This window comes from Rousettus aegyptiacus, unplaced genomic scaffold (genome assembly GCF_014176215.1).
Source record: "Rousettus aegyptiacus isolate mRouAeg1 unplaced genomic scaffold, mRouAeg1.p scaffold_m13_p_5, whole genome shotgun sequence".
NCBI classification, from domain to species: Eukaryota; Metazoa; Chordata; class Mammalia; order Chiroptera; family Pteropodidae; genus Rousettus; species Rousettus aegyptiacus.
The window spans coordinates 25,769,500-25,794,302 of record NW_023416308.1 but is presented as its reverse complement, the minus strand read 5'-3'; the positions used below and the strand labels follow the sequence as shown (position 1 = coordinate 25,794,302).

General features: G+C 51.4%; 1 protein-coding gene across 3 annotated transcripts in view; it reads left to right on the top strand.

Annotated features, from left to right (window-relative positions):
• The window catches only part of KIRREL3 (kirre like nephrin family adhesion molecule 3), a 521,313-nt gene extending 501,890 nt beyond the window's left edge, over nt 1–19,423 (top strand). The window contains exons 11-18 of one of the 3 annotated variants that reach the window (XM_016139130.2): nt 503–629; nt 4,769–4,869; nt 6,974–7,172; nt 8,668–8,703; nt 12,210–12,317; nt 13,823–13,932; nt 17,070–17,156; nt 17,753–19,423. In XM_016139130.2, the coding sequence (XP_015994616.1) occupies nt 503–629; nt 4,769–4,869; nt 6,974–7,172; nt 8,668–8,703; nt 12,210–12,317; nt 13,823–13,932; nt 17,070–17,156; nt 17,753–18,196 (1,212 nt within the window). In that variant the 3' untranslated portion in view covers nt 18,197–19,423. The remainder of the gene's footprint in view (nt 1–502; nt 630–4,768; nt 4,870–6,973; nt 7,173–8,667; nt 8,704–12,209; nt 12,318–13,822; nt 13,933–17,069; nt 17,157–17,752) is intronic. The other 2 variants (XM_036221929.1, XM_016139131.2) reach the window with 2 other exon arrangements.
• The last annotated feature ends 5,380 nt before the right edge of the window (nt 19,424–24,803 follow it).

Genomic DNA, 24,803 nt, shown 5'->3' with positions numbered 1-24,803 from the left:
CTAAGTAACTGCCCGCAGCCACACAGGCGGTCACCGCCGGAGCCAGGATTCCGACTCGGGATTTCTACCCCCAAACCACGACCCAAATGAATACTGAAAAACGACTTGGAAAAGGCAGGTCCGGGGACCTGCAGAGAAGTTCAGCTGTAGGTCATTTCACCTGTGGTCAGTCTGGCATGGGGGAAGGGGGCAACCCCTTCCTGTATTAGGACACCTTGGGACACAGCCCGGCAGTTTCATCCTCCTCCACACTCATCCCATGCACCCGCCCCCAGGGCTGCAGCAGGATGTAGCATTTCAGCCCCATGGAGCTCTTCCTCTGAGCTGTGGGCTTCTCCCACACATGTGAGCTATGTCATAAACATCTGCCTCCTACCCTAGCCCTGGTTTTTACTGAGATGCTGGAGACGTCACCTTCCACCAGGCCTGCCTCTCAGACCCTCTGACAGACAGAGTGAGCCTGTACTCACTCTTCATGTCTAATCCTCCCCAATTCGCCTAGGTCCTGAGCAATGAGAAAACCCTGACCCTCAAAGCCGTCCGCCAGGAGGATGCTGGGAAGTATGTGTGCCGAGCGGTGGTGCCCCGGGTAGGAGCCGGGGAGCGAGAAGTGACCCTGACTGTCAATGGTAAGATCCCCGCTTGTGCCGGGGTAGAGGGTGGGAGGGAGGGAGTGGAGAGGGACCCAAGGCGTTTTGGCCCCAAGCAGTGCCCCAAGAGGCTGTCATTAGTTCAGTGTCTTGCCACCACCTTCAACTATGGGCACATAGCCACGGTACCCACCTTGTCAAGTTCTGTCAGAGCCCAGCCGTGATGTGAAAAAGGACCTAGATGGTTTTCTGGTCACTTCCCTCCTTCCTTGTTATCTTCTAAACAGTCTCAGCCCTGAGAGTGGTAGCTAATGAATTTTGTCCTAGACAGGAAAAAAGGGTCAAAGGGTCATTGGGCAACTAAAGCCATAGCCACACTTTGACCTTGACCTTGAACCTGGTGGGAATTTAAAGAAGCGTCTCTGGACTCCTGATCGGGCTCTTCCCATTACATGAGAGCCACTCAACCAGGAAGACCTGTCACCGTCTTCGCAAGACCAAGAGTTCAGGGAATCTGTTGCAGCGGGGTGGGGGGAGATGTCGTATTACATATAATAAAAATCATTACAGCTCAAGAATGTTTTCCTAGCTCTTCCAGAACAGCGTGAGCTACTAGATGACTATTACGTGAAGCATTTAGGGGTTGGGGCTGAGACCAGGCCTGGCCGATGGGATGCAGAAGGTTGTGCAGAAGCTGGGACCCAGCTCAGGTCAGACCCAAGCTGGCTGAGGCGACGGGACAGCAATCTGATGTCCCTACTGTGATAAGTGCCTGGGCCTCGGTGGGAACTCAAGGTGCCGGTGGGAGAGGGCGAGAAACACCAAGGCCAGGTCCCTCTGCCACTTCCAAACCCCCTCACCCGGCTGGATTTCTGGTTTCCCACCTCACACCTGTCATGCCCGTGGCGTTTTGCAAGCCCCGTATAGTCCCACTATAGTCGGCCAGGGCCCTGGGAAGGGGCTGAGCCACGTTCTAAAAATGTGCCCAGTTGGCTTCATCTCAATCCAAGAAACCACCCCCTGACAGCCTTACCTATGCTCCCCCTTTGCTAGGAAACTAAGCAGCATGGTGCTGCCTCAGCCATCCCCCTCTGCTGTCCCCATTAACCACCACCACCCCCCCACACACACACACATCTATTTCCTTTCCTGTCGTCTCCCCAAGGGTTGTGGCAGCTCCAGAATGGGAATTAACTACCCAGACCCTGGAGTGCTCACAGTCACCTGTCCTGGGCAGAACCCTGACTCAGGAGCCTTCCTGCCTTTCCTGTGCGTCCCTAGGATGCCACCAATAAATTGGCACTGCAGGGCTAAAAATAACAGCATCTGATCGTGACTCTGTATATCCATGGCAACACAGGCTGCAGCCTTTTCCTGCCACTCTGGTGTCTGACACTCAGCTCAGGTGCCAGGCCCTGGTGAAATCTTGGCCTCCCCCACTGCCAGCTCTGGAAGGACACTGGGCAGTGCTGGCCCGTGACTGAGGTGGCTCCAGTCCATTCGCCCCATGACCAGCTGGGCTGGGAGCCCTCGGAATCACATATGGCCTCCAGGGTCCCTAAACCTAAAGCTTTTAAATGAGCATCCTCATTTCTAGGGAAATCGGGGCGGATAAAAGAGGGACTGACGTTCCATTGTCACTTTAGACATTCAGGCATTTTCCACCAGAGATTTAAAGTAGATTCTGGAGGAGGGGACGCACATTCTGAGGGACATTTCTCCTGGACAGGACACCGCAGCCTCTGCCCGAGGTTTAATCTGCTTCCTCCAGGGTCTGGCTTTCCATCTGCCTCTTCTGCCTTCAGTCCTTCCATACAAGCCCCCCAGGTTGCCAGGAGGAGAAACGCCCATGGGATGGGAGTGAAGCAAGGAAGCTCTTTGTTTCTGCTGAACTAAGGGCTCCTCTCCCTGAGGCAGAGGGATGGATTAAGTGGCCCAGGGAGAGGAGGAGCCTGCCAGCTGTCTGGGAGGCCGGGGGGGTGGGGTGGTGGAGGCTGGAGAACAGGTGGAGGGGCAGACGATGCAGCCTTCTGCAAAAAGACCTGGACTGAGCTGAGGGATCTGACCTTCTGGAAGGATGTAGAATGATGGGGTTCTCATCTAAACAAATCCCAGCCGGTGGGGACTGCTGGCCATTGCCCTTTGGGGGGGCGGGGTCAATGGGCACTGATGTCGGCTGCTGTGGCTCACTCCCAGATCTGCGGGAAGATGAACAGCTTTACTGCTGCTCCTTGACCCCTTCAACCTCAACTATCCACACCCCGCCCCCCTCCCCCTCACCAAGACAATTCTTAGCTCCTGGGAAGTGCAAGGGAAAGGTATTATGGTTTCATCACTTTCAGCCCGGTAGTAGAACAAAGCCACACCGAGTTCCTAAAACGCCCAGCCCTCCTACCTTTTGGGCACAGGCTTCTTGGTGCTAAGGGCTCAGCCCACTCAGAAAGCCAGCTGAGTGTGGAAGTCCTTATCTCAAGGGTCCCCCAGAACTGCCTCACCCAGCTCCAAGCCGTTCGCATCCTGAACTTAATGAAAGCTACCTGAGTGTCTCCCGGCAGCTTTTTCCCCCTTGGCTGAGAGCTACTCATAGAAACGCAAATCTGGTTTAATTAAGGCAGCTAATAAACAGCAATTATGTTTGCAGGGATTTTTGGGTTGTTCCTAGCATAATTTTGCCTGTCCTGTATCCCTTTCTCCTTCTCCTTTTCTTGTTTCCTGCCACCTTAGCTTCAGGCTCTACAGCCGGGACTGGGAAGGGGGCACGGGGGCTCCCACACCTTCACCCAGTGCTTCAACTGCCCACGCAGCCTGGAAGCTAGCTGTGCAAATGGCTGAACTAGCCACTCCTCCGTCCCCTTTTCACTGCCCAGTGGGCATCACATAGAAAACAGAAAAAGCAGATAAAAGGCAGGCTAGACAGGAAGCACTGCTGGACTTCAGGTGGACTTGCTAGCCTGTTTGATGCGTTAACTGCGACCGGTACATTAGGAGCCTGACATGTCACACACGCACGCACGCACGCACGATTGAAAATTGTTGGATTCAGCTTTGGAGCCGTGATCTCACCCGGGCCATCTGGGATCTCCCAAGACACGTGTGAGATGAAGGCTGTAAACGTGCCCCATGCATTCCGCCTGCCCAGGGTGATTCCCGCACTGGTGGAGTAACGTCACACGTTTCTCTTCCTCCCTGGGCGCTGGGCCGGAGTGGCCCAGGATACCTGGTTTGTTAGGCAAGCACGCCCTCTACTGGATATCTGAGAAAATGGCTTGAGACGGAACAGCAGGCTAAAGCCGAGGTGCCATCAGTGAGTGCTGCATCCCTTCCTCCCTGACAGCTCTCCCACCCCCTTCTCAGGTTGACTACCTCCTTCATAAAGCGTTCCCTATCCACCGAGCAAAACTAGCTTCTCTCCTCTGAGGTCATTTAGCACTTCACCTGTACGCTTCTGTGGTCCCAACACTCGCCACGTTTTATCACAGCTATTTAAGTTGCGGGGAAAGAGAAACATCCGCCAGTTCCTCCTCTGGTTCCTTTGACTGGTGGAATAATCGAATCAACATACGACAAATTAACAAGAGAAAATAACCAAATTTAGTTACGTACGTACATCTGGGGACTCCAAATGCAAGCAAGAGGGACAGAAAGTTAAAACGAAGTGTTTATGGCATTCTGAGCTAAGGCGCCTTGGGGCTTCAGAGGGGAGGAAGGTCACTGCGGATCGATAAGATGTTCAGTAATTAGTAGTTTGCCCTGCCATATAGATAGGTCAAAAACGGTAATCTCTGATCATCTCCCATTATAGGCAAGGCTCCTAACTTAAATTCTTAAGTGGGGAAGAGGTTTCTTTCGGGCTCACAGGGTCTCCATCCATTGTCCTTAGCTCAAAATAATCTACATACCAAAGAAGCGCATGTTGTGCTGACTCATTCTGAACCCCTACTATGTCTTCTGGGCATTCTGACTTAGAAGCATCCACTCATGATCCCTTAAAGGTTCATGACTGATGCCTAATTTATCTTTGAGTTCCCTGCCTTGCACTTCCCCTTGTACATACAGCCTTTAGGAGATGTCTGCTGAATGATTAAAATAATGAATAAACTTCCAAACCCCTCCCACGAGGGGCCCAGCCAGGGACATACTCTTCCTGAATTCCTGATGTAATGCTGTCTCCCTAACAGGACCCCCCATCATCTCCAGCACCCAGACCCAGCATGCCCTCCACGGAGAGAAGGGCCAGATCAAGTGCTTTATCCGGAGCACACCGCCACCCGACCGAATAGTGAGTGCTCCAGGGAGGGGACAGGAGGAGTGGGGGGCCTTGCAGCAAACTCAGCGCCCAGCCTCTGCCCACTTCCGGGAAGTCAGTACACGCCTTTGCGCTTCCTCTCCTCTGTGGGGAAAGCATTCCCACCTTGCTCCCTTGGAAAGGCATCATGAAGACAAAAATCACAGGCAGTTTCCATTCTCAGAGCAGGCCGTACTCCCTGGGCCCATCTGCAAGTGTACTTAATGGCTCTGCCATAGAGCTGGCCGCCAACACCGATGGTTCCAGTGGAACTCTGCATCCTAGGAGCAGAGAGGCAAGTGAGGGAAGCGGAAGGAAAAGATACACAATTTCCTCCCTTTCTTGGGTTCAAGGCCAATCTTTGGCAAAATCCTATGCAGAGTGTCGTTTACAGTGGGCAAACCCTTCTCTGCGCCTCCCTGAGTCCTTCTCCATTGGCCTCTACTGCCTGTGGTCCATGGAGAATGAAGGCTGCCCCATTTATCAAGTTTTCCCCTCATAAAAGTGCCACTCCCTTCCCTCCCTTGTCTCTGTAGTGCAGCTAAGGCAACCTGAGTGCTACACACTTAGCCCTTCTGGGTCTTTGCTTTGGTGAAAGGGAGAGTCTTCTGTCCCAGTCCGCCTGAAACTGATGGAAGTACAGACATAAAAACCAAGAAAGGTGAACATTTTACAGCTCTGGGTGGGGGCGGATATTATTTTTGTAAGCCCCAGTACCTAGGACAGTCCTACCTGAAGACTGCCCCGGGCCAACTCCACAGGGCGCTTCTGTGTTTTATGACCCAGCAGTGCCGTGGAGGGCGTGGGGGTGCCCACGGCACTGGGATGCCCAAAGTCAGGTGCCATCCTGCACATGAGATATTATTAGAGTGTTATTGCTGTTACACACTTTCTCAGGCATTCACTTCATTCACTGTCTGAAGGAGTCACACAAAAATTGCAAGAATTCTCGTTCCTTTCACTCTTTAATTTTTTTTTTTAATTATAAATGAAACACATGCCCATTGTGGAACAGCCCACGCACTCTTGAGCATAGTCACACAATCTTTCTCTTCACCGGTATCTAACTCCAGGCCCACATTTCTCACCTGGATGGTTTTTGACCCCCAGGGGACATTTGGTCCTGTCTGGAGACATTTTGGTTGTCACAACTGGTGGGAGACTACCAGCTCTAGTAGTAAAGGCCAGGATGCTGCTACACATCCTACAATGCTCAAGGTAGCCCCCGCTCCAAACACGCTGTGAGCAAACAGGGTGCACAAGGGGCCTACAATGCACGTGAAACGGCTCTGGGAAAAATTAAACTAAGATAGATAAGATGATCGCAAACACAACTCTCAGAATACTTTTGTACAGACATAAAAGTAACAAAACTAGACTCAGCTGCTCTGGGGCTGGTCTTCTGTCTCCACTGGCCAGGCAGAGGACGCTGGGAGGAGCGTCTGGAGGGAGGGGCTCTGATTGCTGCTGCAGAGCCCCCTGACTGCCTGGAAGGGTGTTCCGGGGCAGATCCACATAGGGCCTCCTTCTCAGTGGAAATGCCCTCCCAGGTGGCCTGACCTCTGTGCGTGTGTACATGCATGCACATGTTCGTGGTGTGGTGTGTGTACCTGCATGTACACCTGCTGGCTTTGTGTGTGGATGTGGTGTGTGCCGGTGTTGTGACATGTGTGTGCACACATTTGTGGTATATTGGGATGTGTGTGTACATGCGTTTATGTTGTATGTACATGTGTACCTGTATGTAAACAGGCGACTGCTATGTGTATGGTGTGTGCACGTGTTTGCGGTGTGTGTTGAGGTGTGTGTACACATTGTGGTATGGTATATGCATGAATCGTAATGTGTGTTTATGTGTGGTATGTTGAGGTGCGTACATATGTGTACGCATGTTGGTGCTGTGTGTGTGTGTGGTGTGTGCACACATCTGTGACGTGTGTTGGGATGTGCGTGAACCTGCGTGTACACGTGCTGGTGCTGGTGGCAGGGAGCATGCATGTGAGCCCGGTAGTGTCAGCCCTGGAGCAGGAGGCGGCACGGTGGCCTCAGTGTGGGTGGCCGCGGTGGGGTCTCCTCCTAATTTTGGCCCCCTGGGCAGGCCTGGTCATGGAAGGAAAATGTGCTGGAGTCGGGGACGTCAGGGCGCTACACAGTGGAGACTGTCAGCACGGAGGAGGGCGTCATCTCTACCCTGACCATCAGCAACATCGTGCGGGCCGACTTCCAGACCATCTACAACTGCACCGCCTGGAACAGCTTCGGCTCTGACACGGAGATCATCCGGCTCAAGGAGCAAGGTGGGGGCCAGGGGATGGTGGGATCAGCAGGCCCCCCTCTCTGCCTAGGGCAGGATTCCAAGCAACATCTTCTAGATTCCTGAGGGGACAGAGTGCCTAGCAGAGGTTGCAAGTGGGTTGGGGCCCGAGAACAAGTCACGGTGCTCCTGCTCACTTGCCACGTAGCCTTGGGCAGGTCAGTGGAATTTGCCCTCCTTGGCCCAGCTCCCCCCGAGGCAAGAGCCACTAGCTTGCACCAGGAAGCAAGAGGGGAAGAAAGCTGCCCAAGGCGGTTGTCCTTCAAGGTGACGTTTCAGGAAAAGGTGACTACAAAAGTGAACCAAGCTAATTGCCATGTTGAGCCACCAACATCTCCTAAAGGCCCTGGCTTGTGTCTACTTGACATTTCCCTGAGGGGGCCCTTGTCTGATGCCAAAATGCCTGCAGCGGTGTGGGACACAGTGATACCCCAGGATGGCCATATACTTGTTAGGGAACCTGGCCCAGTCATTAACACAAGTCAGTCAGGTACCCAAAAGTCCCCCAGAGGCACCCAAGCTGTGCTAGAGGGAAGCAATTGAGCTGCCCCAACACCGGGTGTGTCAGGGGCTGGTTTCAGACCCTCTCCAGTTCCCCAGAAACACGGGAGACACATGGACCACTGTGCTCCAAAGAAGCTAGCCAGGGAGGAGCACTAAGCAGAAGGGCTCAGAGGAGGGGGCAGTAAGGGTGTGAGAAGGAGGAGGTGGGAGTGGGAAGGCTCACCCCACGGTGATCCCGGGTGCAGAATGTCCAGCTCCTGGTCACGAGCTCCAGTCTCTGCTTGAAGGTCGCGAATAGACCAGAGGGCGGGGAATCTGGGAGAGGCATAGGAAGGATCCAGAGAAACTCGGGACGCCAGCAGCACACCGAGTGCTAACATGGGCTGCGGACCTTGCCCCTTTGACCAGGCAGTCCAGGGGGCCTCAGCCCTGGCACTCTCTGACCCCTCCAAGATGAAGGCCACCCACAGGCTGTCAGGCCCTGGCAAGTGGCTCTGAGCCACGAGGATGGTCCCAGCTGAGCCCCTTGGGCCTCAGGGCCTTGGGGCTTCCCTGTGGAATGCAGTGTCTCCCAACACCTCTTCCCTAATACGTGCTGCTTTGCATAATGCTTTGCACATAATTCGCATAATGTCATCCACACATCATCCCAAACCTCCAGCTCCTGTTGCTTACCCTCCATGTCCTCCCCTCAGTGCCCCATCCCCACGCCCTCCTGTTAGTGTCTCACCTGACCTCCCACACCTGCCCCACCCCCAGCCTTGACTTCTCTCTCTGGTCCCTCCCTCCTGGAGCCTCTAAGTCTCTCCAAGTTCAGTTGGGCTAGTCCAGCCAGGTCTGTTGCGTGATCCCGAAGATGTGATTGAGGAGGGAGCCCCCTCACCCCAGCCCTCTCTAGGTGGCAGAACCCCCAGTGCCACCCCACCCTGGCCAGCCAGGCCCTGGCTGTGGACGCTTGCTTTATTTCCAAACAGGTTCGGAAATGAAGTCGGGAGCCGGGCTGGAAGCAGGTACGGAAGGAGACATAAGAATTCCCCGGGATGGGGGGAAGGGACCTCTGGGCTAGTGGGGGAGGGACCCCAAAAGGAGTAGGGAGGCCCGTGCAGGCCTCTAACTTCATGTCCTCCCCTGTCTCCAGGCTTCAGTGCAGTCAGGGCAGCAGGGAGAGGGGGTCCCAGCCAGCGTGGGTCTAGTAACCCCAGAGACCAGTCTCCTACCTCACTGCCACCAGAGCCCGCAGGCTCCTTGCAGCCAGGGACACTGACTCTTGTTCCTCCTACTCCGTTCCTTTCATCCTTTCCCTTCAGAAGTCCTGGCTCCTCCCTTCTCGGGAGAGCTCCCCACAGCCCGGCCTCCTTCCATTTCCACACTCTCCGTGACTCTTCCAGCTTCTCAACATCGTCACCAGCCACCAGCGTGGCCATGGCTTCCCTGGGTGCCAGGGCCTCCAGGGGCTGCTGTAGCCTGCATAATCCACGCTGATCCGTGCTTTCTCACCGCTGCCTCCTCCCCCTCGCCTGCAGTCCCCCACAGCACTACCACCCCACCACCAGGCGGAGGCCGCGGGCAGTGCCCCCCTCCGCAGGCACCTGGCAGCGGAGTGGTCATCAGGCTCCCTGGGTTGAGCTGTTCTACCTTGGGCCCCCACAGGAGACAGCTGCCACCAACCTCCAAGCAGAAACCCAGAAAAGAGAATGAGGACCTTGCAAACCTGACTGATCAAGGCTGATCAAGGCCATGCTGAAGACATGGGGTCCTCTGCCCTAGTTCTCCCTCCACTCTGGCCCTGAAGGAGCCAGTTCCTTCAGCAAGCTCCAGTTGGGGCACAGACAAGCTCACGGAGGCAGCAGTTGTCAGCCTCCAGCATTATTCTCCCTGAGGCCCCTGAGCGCCCCTCCTGGTGCTGGGATGGTGTCTCCTGCCCGTCTGCATCTCACGTGTGTCTGTTCCGCTCATCCAGAGGGCCCTGACCCCTTCTTTGTGACTGAGACTCCTCATGCCCAGTGCACTTCCTTGGATGGAGAGGAGGCTGGGTAGCCCTTTCTCCAGTCCCTCTCTAGAGGACGTCCAGGGAGTTCTCTGTCCAGAGAGGGACAGCCAGCACAGACAGCCTAGGCCAGACCTCAGGAAGCCAGGCAAAAAGGAAATGCACACAGGCAGGCTGCGAGGGAATGCCACCTCATGGGTCCCCCTGCCCCCATCAGACCCTCTCCCCCTGCCCTTGCCCACCTGCTCAGGGACAGTTCTCCAGATATGATAGGGCCCCCCAGCTGTTAACAACTCAAGGACATGTGGACTCACAGAATGCCGGAGGCAGATGGCACTTGAGATACTGCTTCCCTGAGACCCTGAGGCCCAGAAAGCTTCAGGAACCTTCCGCAGTCATCCTCTGCATCTGAGCTCAGCTGAGACAAGACCAAGGTTTTCCAAGGAAACTTACTAGAAATCTGAGGAGAAACTAAATCAAACCCAAATTAATGAAATTCAAAAGCATAGAGACAATGAGCTTCCAATGCAGTTTTCTTTTCCTGATGGAATTAAAATCTGAAATCATCTATTTGTCAAAGCAAGGTCACTGAGGTTGAGTCCCTAGATTCCTGACTCCTACTACCAAACCCAAGCACCTCCCATTTTCAGTCTCTGAATGTTTGCTGCACCCACCTCCTCCCCGCCCCCTCCGCTGCCTCTCTGACAGTGATCTCTCAACTACCGGTAGGAAAGTAATGAATGAGCTGGTGTGCAAGTCCCAAGTCCCGGGGTGGAAGGAATGCATGAGAAAAACCACCATCACAGCCAACCAACAGTCACCTGCTCCTTCCGGGAGGAGGGGACCCACATGTCCACCCAATGGCATCTCCAAGGCCAGGGCTAAGGTTTTCTTCTCTTTAAATACCACAATGAAGACATGGTTCCATAGCGTAGTGGTTAGCACGTCTGCTTTACATGCAGAAGGTCCTGAGTTCCAGCCCCCAGTGGAGCCACGATCATTTACAAACGTTTCACAAACGTTTACAAACGGTCTATGGCCATGCCACCATGAACAAGCCGGATGTCTGATCTCAGGAGCTAAGCAGGGTTGGGCCTGGCTAGTACTTAGATGGGAAACCAGGAAGGAAGGAAGGAAGGAAGGAAGGAAGGAAGGAAGGAAGGAAGGAAGGAAGGAAGGAAGGAAGGAAGGAAGGAAGGAAGGAAACAAGAGGCTAAACCACCTGCCTCATTCCACCTCATCCACACTGAGCATGGGCAGTCAGCTCTACCAGGAACTTTCCTCCCCTTTAGGCCTTAGATCTGCTACAGTCCTCTTTCCGATCTAGAAATTTACAGATAAAAAAAGGCAAAGTAAGTTGCTCAGAGGAAGTGATGGAGTCTGGGCTGTACAGTGTGGGAGATTTGGAGGGCGCTGTGTGATACAGTGGACGGAGCTGGGCAAGATTGGGGTGGGGGTTGGAGGGAAGATGAGAGGAGACCTGGATTTGCCCTAGCTCTACTGCAGCTGTGTGTCCTTAACCAAGTCGCCTGACTTCTCTGAACCTTGGTGTTTTCATCCAAAAATGGGAGGAGGTGTGGGCTCAGTGGGTCCAAAGGTCTCTGTGCCCCAGCATTCTCTAGTTCCATTCTAAAGGGATGATTTGGGGCCCAAAATCATGTGTTCGGGCCCCGCATTCAGCCACAGAAGGGCCAGGACTGTCTGGAAGAGCGCTCCCCGCCCCCAACATCACCCCTATCCCCACCTCTACAGGGCTAGGGCAGGCACAGACCACAGAAACTCAGCAGGGAGCGAGGCTCTGCCTAGCTGCAGTTCCAGGTCCCTCTCCAGGACTGGCCTCAGAGGGGAAGGAGCAGAACGCGGGAAGGGGGGGGGGGGGGTCAAGGAAAAGGAGCATTTCTCCTTAAAGGCACAGGGGGCTGTGATCCTGCTCCCCTGGTCCCTAAGACTTGGGCTTCTGGCATTTACACTCTCTAATGCCCAGCGGGCCCTGAGGGGAAGCTGCCTCAAACCTGAGAACTCTAAAAGCTGGTTATCCATGTCCAGCTTCTTGCCCTGGGAAAGGGAAGAGAAGGAAAGCAGAAACCAGACAAGGGCAGTGACCACAGTCATTTTTCAAAGAAAAGCCAGGACTTAATGACTCTCCAGCTATCGCATGATAGAATATTCCTGGTTTAATGCCCAACAGAGCTAAATTGTGCCCAGCCTTGCCTCTCATCTCCCGTGTGCCCTCCCTGACCCTCCCCTCCCATGTCTGCTTGCCTCCCTCTCCCACCACCATTGCTTCAGGTTCTTCCCTAAACCCTCCCTCCCTCTCCCCTACCCCATGTCCCACCTGAGCTGACCCTGTTGGATTCTGCCTGTGCCTTCTCACTCCACTGCCAGTGCCACAGGCACTTCCCAGAGGAGCCTGTGTACCGTGATCTGGCACCAGCTTGGCAGGGGCTGCACCTGAAGGAACTGGGTGAGGCCCTGGGGGAGAGTGGGCTGTCGGGCCCCTCGTCAGCTGCGCCTGCTTCTCTCCCACAGAGTCTGTGCCGATGGCCGTCATCATCGGGGTGGCCGTAGGAGCTGGCGTGGCCTTCCTCGTCCTCATGGCAACCATTGTGGCCTTCTGCTGTGCCCGCTCCCAGAGAAGTACGGGAGGGAGACCCGGGATCTCAGGGAGGGGGACAGAGAAAAAGGCCAGGCTTAGGCTGCCCCGGAGAGCAAGTAAGCAGGAGTGCAGGGAGCAGGGACCCTGAGTGCTGTGAGCTTCGGGGCCGGGATGGGGGTCATATGCATTTTTGTATGTGCAATGCTTTGTGGGTGTCTGGCACATAGTGGGCGCTCAAATAAGAGTGAACTGGATGAAAGTGAACTTCACCCAACAGGGCAGTCAGCCAGCACTCTGGATTGAACACATGTGGCCATGCAGAACTCTAGAAATCAGGGAGGGAGGGGTCCATCTTTGCCCTCCAAGATCCACTGGGCTAACCAGAAAAGCAGGTTACCTCCACATGAAAAAAAAAGCATTCAAGAATCACGGTGCAGACTTTCAAAGGTCTTTAGTCATTAGCAATAAAATTGCTGTGTTCGTGCACCCCTGAAGATCGTGTATGTCTGGAGTTTCCATCCTGGGCATAATGCTGACGTTATACACGCAGACACGTGAAATGGGACGGCAGAGCAGAGGTGAAAACAACGGAAACACAGTCCTCTCGTCCCCCCACTTCTGCCACGCGAGCTTGGGCAGGCCACAACTGTTCCCAGCCCGAGCGTCCTCAGGTGTAATAGTGAGGGGCTGGATGCTGTGACTTTCGTGACCCCGCCCAGTTCTAATATTCCGTGAGTGTAAGGTGCAAAATGAATAATCAGAGTAAGCCTGCTCCCTCCACCATGCGGCAGCCTTTAGGTATGGAAAGAAAGCTGGGTCTTCCACTTAAGTCTCTTCCACTCCAAGCTAAGTGGCCTTGGCTGTCTTGACTGCCGCCAGTTATGTGGTCTCAGGACCTCCCTCACCACCCTCTCAGTAGAAATTATGGGGAAGCAGATTTTCACCAGGATTTTCTAACAGCTCTCCAACTGTAGACTGGCTGCCTCCTCTGGAAGTTTTAAAGTCTCCGTCTCCATAATGGAAGCACTGGCACAGTAGCTGGGATGGAAACTCCAGACATTTGCAATCTTCGAGAGTGCACAAGCGCCCCACCACATGTCGGGGATGTTTCTGCTTTGGGTAGTTGGTTGAACATTAAGGTCCTAAGAGCCAGATTCGTGATTCTCGAAATGGAGAGATCAGAGCCTGGTAGAGTAGGTCAGACTTCTAGAAGGAGGTGAGAACTTAGTAGGATGAAAGGACCTAGCTCCGTAAGGTGGACAAATAGATAAAGACAACATCTTGAGACAAGGAAGTGGCAGTGACAGACTGAGGTGCATGTAACCAAGAGCTAACAGAGAGAGAGCTCTGAGGCCCTAATAGCCCTCAGCGCATTCAGACAGGTGTTCTGTTGGCGGGTGGGCATGGGGTGGTGAAGCTGCTGAGTTCAGGGGCTGGAGGGTAAACTCTGGGGGCGACAGGGGTGGCAGGGGCTTGACAACTCAGGCCCTAATGCTTGAGGATGCAGACTGAATTTGTCATCTACACTTTCCTATTTTATGTCCAGATCTCAAAGGTGTTGTGTCGGCCAAGAATGATATCCGAGTGGAGATTGTCCACAAGGAACCTGCCTCTGGCCGGGAGGCCGAGGAACACCCCACCATCAAGCAGCTGATGGTGAGAATGCTAACTTACCCTCACCCCACCCCGACCTCTGTGCCCTGAAGGTCCTGGACTGGAGGCCTCCTGAAGCCCTAGACGTGTCGTGAAGCAGAGTGTCAGTCAAGATGTGCCCTTCCCCTGTGAGAGGCCAGGTCAACCAAGAATGATCCTGTGCCTATTATATTGCGCTTGGCGTTCTAGGAGACTCGGCAACATCTAAGATGCAGTCCCAGCTTTCAGGGAACCTGACCGTTCAGTCAAGAGAGAAGACATGCATAAATAGCCATAATATGTTGTTATATAACATAATTCTACACACACACACACATAGATAATACAGACACTCAGCACATGCCCCTGCCCTGCTACCCCCCAAAAAGTCTGCAAGGGGCATAGGTTCCTATTCCAGAAATGGCTTGCTTACCATAAGCAAACTCAACTTCTCCAGCCGCCCCAAGCCTGCTCTTCCTCTTCCCGATCCCCATTAATGAGCCATAACCCATCCAGCTGTCCAATCAGAATCCCGAAACACTGCTAGAAAATTCTTGTGCATACTCTGTCCTCGTGGTGATATGCTGAAGGGGGAAAGAGCATGGGCTGCTCTGTGCCTCAGTCTCCTCATCTAAGAAAATGGAATGAAAGTAAGAGTACGCACGCCACGGTGAGGGCTAGATGATCAAAACCGCTAACGAGCCTGGAGCCCATGGAGCACAAGTGCTCAAGAGATGTTTGCTGTTTGGGTTGCTCACAAATCACCTGTTTCCTTATCTATCTCCACTTAGATGTTGAGCAAGCTGCTTTATTCATCCCACATCTCCAGAGCCTTCCAGTCCCTGGAAGGTGCTCACTAATGCTTATTACATTGAGCTGATGTTTTCTTTGGCTGCTCTTTTTCTACCCAGTTGATTTTTGGGGGTCCCCTCAATGCCACTTCTAAAGATTCTTCAAATGGGTGCCTCGCCTCTGCTCCACTGTTTCTCTGGCAGCTCAGTTCTCCTTGTGGCTCCCCAGACAGTCACAGCAGCCTCCTAAGTGGCCTCACCATTCTGATTTTTCACCACTTTACTCAGTCCCCTCTCCAGAGTCCCACAAAAGTATCCTTCTAAAACATAACCCGACCCTGTGACTAGCCTACTGAAAATCCCTGACGGTTCCCCATGTCTGCTGGAGAAAGTCCCAGACAAGTATGTCGCAGTGGCTGCCGACATTGCCAGCTCCACCTTCCTGCCAAACGCTTGGGGCCCTCTAGATACCCAAAGAATTGCAATTCCTGGCCTTTGTGTGTCTTCTAGACCTTGGAGGCTTTGCACAGGCTGTCCCTCTGCCTGTCGAATGGATCACTTGAATTTCACATTCTCCTGTGAGAATCAGCTCAAATGTCATCTCCTCTATAATTTTCCACACTTGTCCCCCCACTGCTGGCAGAACTGTGCACTGTCCTGCTTTTCCCAAACACTTTGTATGTGCCTCCTTTACAGCGTATTGCTCTAATTACATGTCAGTTCCCCCAATTATCCCAGAGTTCCTCAAGGGCAAAGGTCATGTTCTCGAATCTATGCATGTATATTTCCCTGGGGCTAACATAGAGCCTGACACAGCAGAACATTTAATCTTACATGGGAGGAGACTGCAGCCTAGACCTGAGAAGGAGTGGATGTCTCTAGATGAGCTTCATCAAGCCTGTATGAAAGTGCCTGGCCTGTCCTTCATCCCAAATGGGACTTTGAATTTCCTCCCATTGAGACATTCCGGTTGCCTCAGACTGTCTCCGCACCCCCCAGTCCAAACTCTCAGGAAAAGAGGGGAAGTCACTCAGTAGTCAGTTAAGAGCAGGGGTTTGGGGGAAGGATAATTGAAGCAGAGGGACCTACTGAGAGCTCTGTGGCCAACCCTCCCCTTGGAGAGGCCGTCATTCCCCCGAGTCCTTCACACATACACACCACCCCTCTACGGCCCTACACCGAGGAGAGGCAGGCTTAAAAGTTGAATCCAGTGGGAAAGAAGAACTGCAAACCACATAGAGCCAGAGCATTTCCTGGAAAATAAAAAACGCAGCATTGGTGAGGAGAGAACAAGGTGGAAGTCCTTTGGCTGATTCCATGAGGCTCGAAAATGAGACCAGGAAAGTGAGTCACAAAGGAGAGCACCAAAGCTCAAAGACTGGCTGGGAACCTGGCCAAGGTCATGTCATGTACAGAAATGAAACATGCCAAGCAGCTATGTGCCACCGGATACCATCACTGTGTTGATTAAGGTCGATTAATGTACTCACTGTGTGCCAAGTATGCTTTATTTTTCACCTTAAGCCTATTATTTTAATTCTCAGAAACTTAGAGCTATGCCACTTCATTCATTCATCCAACACAAACATAACATTTGTAACGGTGCTAATGTAGATCAGGCACTGCACTAAGCACTGGTGAATCAAAGAATTAATAAAACACAATTAAATATGATTCCAATCCCAAAAGCAGCTAGGTCAATGACCACAGTACCCGAGGCACTGTGCCAAGGTTGTTGGGGATCCAAAGAGAAACAAGAAGTGATCCTTGCCTTTGAGCTCTTTGGTGTTTGTTGCAGAAGGAAACTTTTAGTACATCCAAGTCATCCCTGTGAATAGCAGGTATGGCCTGGGATCATCGTGACTCCTTCTTAAGGCCTTCATTAAGAGTAGCACTAGGTAACACATGGCCCTGCTAGGGCTCCAACCGTGCCCATTGGTCAAGGTTCTATAATTATTTATCTACAGACCCATCTCCCTGAGGAGCACACCTATATCTAAACCTGTGTGTGCCTGGCCCTTGACATAGTTCTTGGCCCGAGATTCAGTAAATGCTCAACGAATTGAATTGAATCAGCCAAGTGAGAGCTCTGGAGGAGATTTGCTAGGCCGGGGGAAGTAAATTCAATCTTAGAGACTGCCCCTCACTCACCCTCCCCCACCTCCCATGTCTCTCTCTGTCTGTCAAGATGAATCTCCTCCTGATTCCTTTACCTGCCTTCCATGGGCCAGGCAGCGGGAGGTGGGCAGGGGGCACGGGGGGAGGCAGAGATGGCAAGCTTCTCTCGAGCTGGTTTCTCCATTTTTTCCTTGGGGGAAGTGGACATTTAGCCCACCTCCTCCCTACTGAGCAGCCATTTGGGGGTTGCAGATGGACCGGAGTGAATTCCAACAAGACTCAGTCCTGAAGCAGCTGGAGGTCCTCAAAGAAGAGGAGAAGGAGTTTCAGAACCTGAAGGTAGGAGTGGCCACAGACAGTAGGACCCGGCATGGAATCTGGTCTTCAGCTGGGATGGCCCAACCTCTATGTCCAGACAAACAACAACAGCAAATAGAAGAGAAAGGCCAGAAGTCACCTTATCCTCTCCCTAAGATGGAACCCTTCCCTGCAAAGACACCTGCTGTCCGCACTAAAAATGCGAGAGGGTTACAGTCGGGGTCCCACAGTTCTCCTCTCCCACAACCTGTTCACAGACAAACTTAAAACTAAGTATCTGTGTTCTGGAAAAAAAGCAAAACAAATAAAATCTGGTTTACAGATGACCTTGCATTGTGCTGACATAACCAATATACCCAAGAACCCCCTGCTTCCCTCCCTTCAGTGCCGTCCCCTGCCTGCTGCCACCTGAACACCTGCCAGCCCTCTCTTCTTGGTGTCCCTGCCAGGCTAACCCTTCTAGCCCCCGCCCCCCGCATTTCTCCTCAGCTGTCCCCTCCTCCTGTCTGACCTCATCCTTCCCTGTGTAAGGTAAGACCAGCTCAGCTTAGGAAGTTCAATCTACGCAGGCTCTGCCCACCTGGTGACGCCACTCTCACTCTTGTTCCTCACCCCAGGACCCCACCAATGGCTACTACAGCGTCAACACCTTCAAGGAGCACCACTCGACCCCCACCATCTCACTGTCCAGCTGTCAGCCGGACCTGCGTCCCACAGGCAAGCAGCGAGTGCCCACAGGCATGTCCTTCACCAACATCTACAGCACCCTGAGTGGCCAGGGCCGTCTCTACGACTACGGCCAGAGGTTCGTGCTGGGCATGGGCAGCTCTTCCATTGAGCTCTGTGAGCGTGAGTTCCAAAGGGGCTCCCTCAGCGACAGCAGCTCCTTCCTGGACACGCAGTGTGACAGCAGTGTCAGCAGCAGCGGCAAGCAGGATGGCTACGTGCAGTTCGACAAGGCCAGCAAGGCCTCCGCTTCCTCTTCCCACCACTCCCAGTCCTCTTCCCAGAACTCCGACCCCAGCCGACCCCTGCAGCGGCGGATGCAGACTCATGTCTGAGGATCCCAGACCTCGGGCAGGGAGGCGGGGAACAGGGGCCATGATACATCTTGGCTCTCCAGATACTATGGGTACTTTGCAGAGGACCCCAGAACCGGCAGCCTCCAGGACAGCCCTAGAGTGCCTCTGCTACCACCCTCCTCCAAAGCCCTGATCAAGCACAAATCTGTGTCCCCAGCTACAATGTGCCAGAGGTGTGGGGTAGGGAAGTGTCAGAGGATACAGCTTAGTACACCGTGCTCCGTGCTGGACACTCTGGTCCCCGGCCCTTTCTTGGAGGGCCCTCCCTACCGGCTCCTCCCACAGGCACTAGAGGCAGCTATAACTTTGCTTTAATGAAACTGCCATCCACTCTCCAGTCTCCCCATCAGCTCTACCCATTGCTGCCCATACTCCCTACCCCTGCGCCTGTGCTCCTGTACAGCCCTGGGGAGAAGCAGGGTGATGCACTCCCCTACACCTACACTGAGCTGCCCCAGAGACCCCAGTGCCCTCTGCTGCACAGAGCCCAGACCCTGGAGGCTGAACCCAGAAATGGCCCTGGCCACAGGACTGTCTCTCACCATACTGGCTGGGAGCCCACCCCCAATTTGTTTGGTGTTTTGTGTCCTATACTCTTGCAGTTCTGTCCTTGGACTGGGTACCTCTGAACTCTGAGGGGGGACTGGCCCAATCAGAGACTGGCATTCAGGGAAAGGGAGGGAGGGGAAGGAGGGAAAGTGTGAGCACTTGAGGAACACCTCGCCCGACATGCCCCTTGCCAGGCTGTGTGCCTCAGAGCCTCCCCACCCACCACCCCTTGCTTTGTGTACTCCCCTACAGCACATCAGAGTTAATATATGGAGTGTGAGAGCTTCTCTGGTCATCGGGGAAAGTGTTTCCTGGGAGATGTAGGTTTGAGGGGAATAGAGGTCAGGTCTTTACGGTGGTAAGACTTGCCTTTTCAGCAGATCAGTCTCCTGGGGCCTAGATTCACACCAGGAACAGTGGTCCCATCGTCAATAAGACTCTGCAGGCTTGAGAGAAAGTATATCGACACTTTACCCCTCCTACTCACCACCTGGGAATAAATATTAGGGCTGTTACTCCAACAAATCTGTTCTTTCCTTTTGTTCCTACGGAGCCATAGGAAGAACCCAAGAGGTCGGAGTATGCTTTGGGAACCCAAGGTTCTTTGCCCTGCTTTGATTCATTTTTTCTAGATAATGAAGGCAGTTGATGGTTCTGGGTGTGCTGGCTGTAGCTCCTACAGGCAGACTCCTCTCCTGGTGGATGTGCCCAACCTAGAGGGTGTGCAAAAGCAGGACTCACCAACCACCTGACTCATGCCATATGTGGCTCAGTGGCAAAGTGGTCATACTGGGCACTGGAGGGGTAATTCGAGGCCTTTCCCTCAGCAACATTCTACAAGGGAAACTCCCTTCCTGGGGAGTTCAGGGGAGGAGGCCCTCCTCAAAGAGCCTATGGCACTAAACGCCATTACCCCATCTGAGACTCAAATGTTCTAAGGATGGCCTTGCTTGGCTGGGAAGCTCGATGTAGTGATGGCAGATGGGATGGGGATGGGTAAACAGGGGCAAGTTAGAGGGCGAGCTCAGGAAGCAGGATTCAAATGGAACCTTTGAGAAGCCAAATTGTCCTTACAGTTGAAGTTCCCCTTAAGTTTTAGATCCTTCTCTTCCAATTTTCCCTGTAGTCCTTACTCATCATGGGAGCCTTCATCACAAGTCTGTGCTTCTTTCCATACACTGATTCCTTGGATGGGATTCTTTACATCGCCAAAGGGATGTCCTCTTCCACCATGTTTCCAATTGCTTCAAAACTCCCCAGTGCCCTATACGTCTTCCTCTGCAGCCCTCAAGCCCAAGGGAGTAGAAACTGATGAGAAATATAAGTGTACATCCCAGGCCCACATCCTGCTCCTAGTACCATTCTGGCCTGGCATGGATGCCAGAGTACTGGCCCCTGAGCATTCGAGGTTAATCTCGACAAGCCTTCTTCTTCCCCATATGTGTGTTGCCTTTGCCAAAAGGAAATAAGTTTCTAAGACCAGATGCAAAATGCCTCGCTGTGCTAGAATAAGGAAGAGGATGACTTAAGAGGATTTGTCCATTAATTTTTCCCGGTCTTCCCCACCCTAGGATGAGTGGGAAATCTCCCTCTTAATCCTCACCACATCCTACCTTGTTCCTTGTCCCCTGCCACACATATACAGTTTCCATAAGGGGCGGGGGGGTATCCATTCTTTCCTGAAACCCAAGGTTATATTCAGAATAACCGGAAGCACAGGGAAGAAAACTGTTCTCTGTGGAACAGAATGAGCTCATCTCCCTCCTGAGCTTCAGGTATTCCCAGGGTAAGAATGTGGACTGTCATAGAAGAGGAACAAGAATCTTGAGAGGGGCTGAGCAGTCAAGACTCTGCTGTCCAGTGCCCAACCCCCTGAGCACCCTCCAGTGCACAAATACAGCAAAGACTGCCAAAGGGATAGGTCACAAGTAAGGCCCTGGTCAAAGAGAATAACACAGAGCGGGGAAACGAGTAGCATCTGGGGGCTTCTGAAATGTCGAGGCATTGAGAAGGAGCCTAGGCTGAGCTATGTGCATCTCTCAGTTGTTTCCAGTCCTATTTACTTCTTATAAAGAAGAGTGCAAAAAAAGCTGGTAAAGGAAGATGTTAAAAAAAAAACTTTAAAGCCACAGGAAGCCTTGAATCTCCCTGTAGGTGATTTCAAATTAACTGAAATGAGCCTACATTTGTAATCTTATGTAATCCTCACAATTCTACAAAGTATTACCATTTTACAGGCAAGGGAATGAGACTTAAAGAAGCCAAAAGACTTGCCCAAGGTCACGGAGCTAACACGTGGCAAACAAGAGATTTAAACACACACGATTTCCTCTATAAAATCTTTTCATCCTGCAGTGCCAACTCAAGGCCACTTGCATCCTAGAATATGATGAAAACAGCTGGCAGTAAAGGTCATTTGCTAGCACCCACTGGAGTAGGCTGAGCTCCATTAGGAAGGTGGGACTGGCAACCTCCACCTCAAGTCCCCAGATGACCTGGAAAGACCACTGCTCCCTGGGAAACAAAGCTATTCTGTGTATGGAATCCTCTCCTCCCCTACTAAGGCCAGTGTCCAGTTTTCTGATAGCTTTAAAATTCACTGTTGGCTCCTAGTCCCTGGATGGGAGCCCAGTTTCTAATTCTCAGGATAGCTATCAGTCTGGGAAGGCCAGAGTTATTCCACCATCTCTTCAACTTTCACAGATAGGGAGTGCTCTTGCTTGAAGAGCTAGAATACATCAAATCCATTTCTGACAGAGCCTATTGAAATAAGTGCTATAAAGTAATTGGACTTGAAGCTGTCTTTGAGCTTCCAGAGCGGAATGGACCAGGGGGAATTAAAACAAACATGATGGCACCCTTGGGAGATTGCTCATAACAGGAACTGCATTTCTCACTTCCTGTATGGGCAGGTGTAGACACAGCCTACGGTATTTGCCATTAAGGAACCAGAATTGAAATCACAACGCACACACCCTACAAGTTCAATGAGCTCTTTGTAGGTATTATGTGTGGTTTATGCCAGCACCAGAAAAACAGATGAAAGCCAACCTGCAATTAGTTTCTACTCTAAGAAGCTTCCCTATTAAATAAACTTTTTATTAAATAAAAGTATAAATATTTCAATAAAAACTATCTTAATTTGCATATAGATTTTTATTTAAAATACTATTGGTGTACCTATCTAAAGAAACATAACCATTTAGACATAAAACAATCTCAATTCTATCTTGAATTTTACTTCCCCTTTAAAAGAAGTTTAGAAGCCTTTTATCTGCATTGCTTTTAGGAGATATGAACCACATACCAGCCATTTGCAGCGTTAGCATCAAAACTACCTGCAATCTTTGAGAATCACTGATAGACCTCTCACCCTGATCTTGACTTCTCATTTGCAGTAAGCCTCCAATCTTTTCCCCAACCACCCTAACTAGGGCATAAACTGGGGAAAATGAGAAAATTTCAAACTACTCATCTTTCTAAAAATTAGGATTTGTTTTCCCAGATGAATACATCTTTGTAGTAGGGAGAGGATGACCATCCATTCTCTCCCTAACTGCTATTCTTCCTGGGTCCCTCTCCCCCTCCCATCTAATGGCTAGGTCTCTGACATAACTGAAAGTTGTCATTACTACAAGCCCTGTAGTTTTACTCCTGCCTCAGCCCTCACCTTTAAAAGGTCTTTTGTGAACACACGCCATTTACAAAATACATCATTGATTGTAGTCTGCATCCCTGGTGCTGGTATATGCCTGCCACTCCATGTTCCCAGATCTCCTCTCTAGGGCAGTCCACTGAGGCCACCCACAGGGCTGGGATGTCCTCAACCCCTGGGCCAAAAGCACCCCTTAAGCCTAATAATCAAGGAGCCCAGCCATACAAAGGCATCTATCTCCTTCCACTGATTCTTCACCTCATGGACCTTGAAAATATTTTGGAATTCTGTGAGAACATTCAAAGAATGCTCCTTTATAGTTGTCTTCTTTGTGGTGATTCTAAAGTATTAATATTCAAAAACAAGGTAAGTGAAGTCTCAGGAAACAAGAATTAGGAGAATTGAGAGCTTCTCTGACATCTGTTACCAATGATTTAAGAGGAAGAGGGCTACTCAGGACAGGAGCTGAACATACAGATTCCTCCCCCCAAAGATCACTCCCAAAGACAAGTTCAGGTAGACTAAATTAAAATACCACCCTCGCCTCCTTTGCAAGAAAATTAAAGGGCCAGGACCTTGATGCCCAAGGACCAGAAAATATGTATGTGACACTAATGGACACTGCTCTTGGGAGAAATACTTAAGGAAGAAGGCAGTCGAGATAAGGTGATATAAATAAGGATTCTTCTACAGCAGAATTTTCAGGTAAAACCTCCTATCTGACTTTAAATTTCTCTAGCTCTTGTGCCATGCAGGCTTACACCACTGTAACATAAATCTACAGAGGAAGAGAATAGAACTGGAGTCTCCCTCTCCGACTTCAACTTGTACTCTTGTGATTTTTTTTTCCTCCAGAGAGAAACATATTTTTAAGCAAGAGAAAACACTCCTTAAGTGTTAAAGTTGGTGATGTATGTAAATAGTGTTTTAGGAAGCCTCAGAATAATAGATGGTTCTGGAATAGCTTAGTTCAGTTATTCCAACTTCAGTCCCCTAGGGTGATTTCAACATTTGAGCCTTCTTTCATTCCCTCCACCCAACTCCACCCTCCCTGCCTTGCAAGATTCCTGAGGGGAAGCTGTGCCGCTGTTGAGGGGTGGGTATACTTTAAATTGTTGGTTTTCCCTGGAAACCTGAAATCTGACTCCCAAAGTTCATATTTCCCTAAAATCTTTTGTCACGTCCTCTGTGCTAACCCTCCTAGCTAGTACTGTGGTCTCTCCCACCTGCTCCCAGCTCTCTGCAATCCCTTTATATGAAGAAATGGCACGCTCCCCAAATCTGATGTCTAATGAGGCTCAAGGTTCATTTCCCTGCCTCATTTCTCTGGTGCAGGATCTCTGAGATTTCTAACAAGAGAGGTAAACTCATTGAGAAAGAACTGGACAGAAAGGCAATAACTACAGATGAGTGAGTGTGTGCCCGCATACACACACTCACGCACACACACGCACACACACTCCCCTCCTTAAAGTTAAGTTGGAAACATTTCCTGGAAACTTGTCTGGTACAGAACCATGGGAATGCTCAAAACTAACAGTTTTCTGAAGCTGTAATTAAGACATCAAAAAGGTCAGAAAATTTAGAGAAGAGCTTACTGAGATTGTACTTCTCAACCTTAGTTTAGGAATCTACTGTAGTAAGTCACATGTAATGGAAATAGATAATGTTCCCCAAGAAACTATATTCTCCAAAAACCCCTAAAAGCTTCCGACTTCAACTTGAAAACCACTGCCAGAGAGCAGTATGAACTCACTGTTCATTGTTTGATTATGCAAAGCCTGTATCTGAGTCATTTCGCTAACTCTTGCCCTAACTTTGCTTGTGGGTGACTTGAAAACAAAGACTTTCCTGTGGCCAGCCATGTTGGGCATATACTTGGTCCTCCAGCGGCACCTCTGTTTTGTTCTTTCCGTGTTTTCCATTATGCAAGGCAGCTTTCCAATCTAATATTTATATCATACTTTACAGTCTACACAATGTTCTCACAACCATATTCCCATTAGAGCCTTAAAAACTCATGGTGCGATGGGCATGCAGAATCACTATTTTACAGATGGAGGAGCAGAGGTTTACTCGGCTGATTACTCGGCAGCAGGGAGTTGAACCTGCAAGATCCAACAGGGTGCTAAGTCGTGTGCACGCCACCTTACCGCCCCACAGACAAACCTGCTTCGAGCTCACATTTTTTGTGGGCTAGTCAGTCTGAGTTGTACTTATGTCCTTCGAAAATATAAATAAAAACCCAAATTATCCAAAATTAAGGCACACCATGTGATATGAATACAAAGTATCATTTAAATTTATTTGTGAGCTAGGTTAAAGCCTAACCTCTGTCTTTCCTAGCTCGGTGGCGGAGCTGGGCGTCCCCGCCCCTCTGTC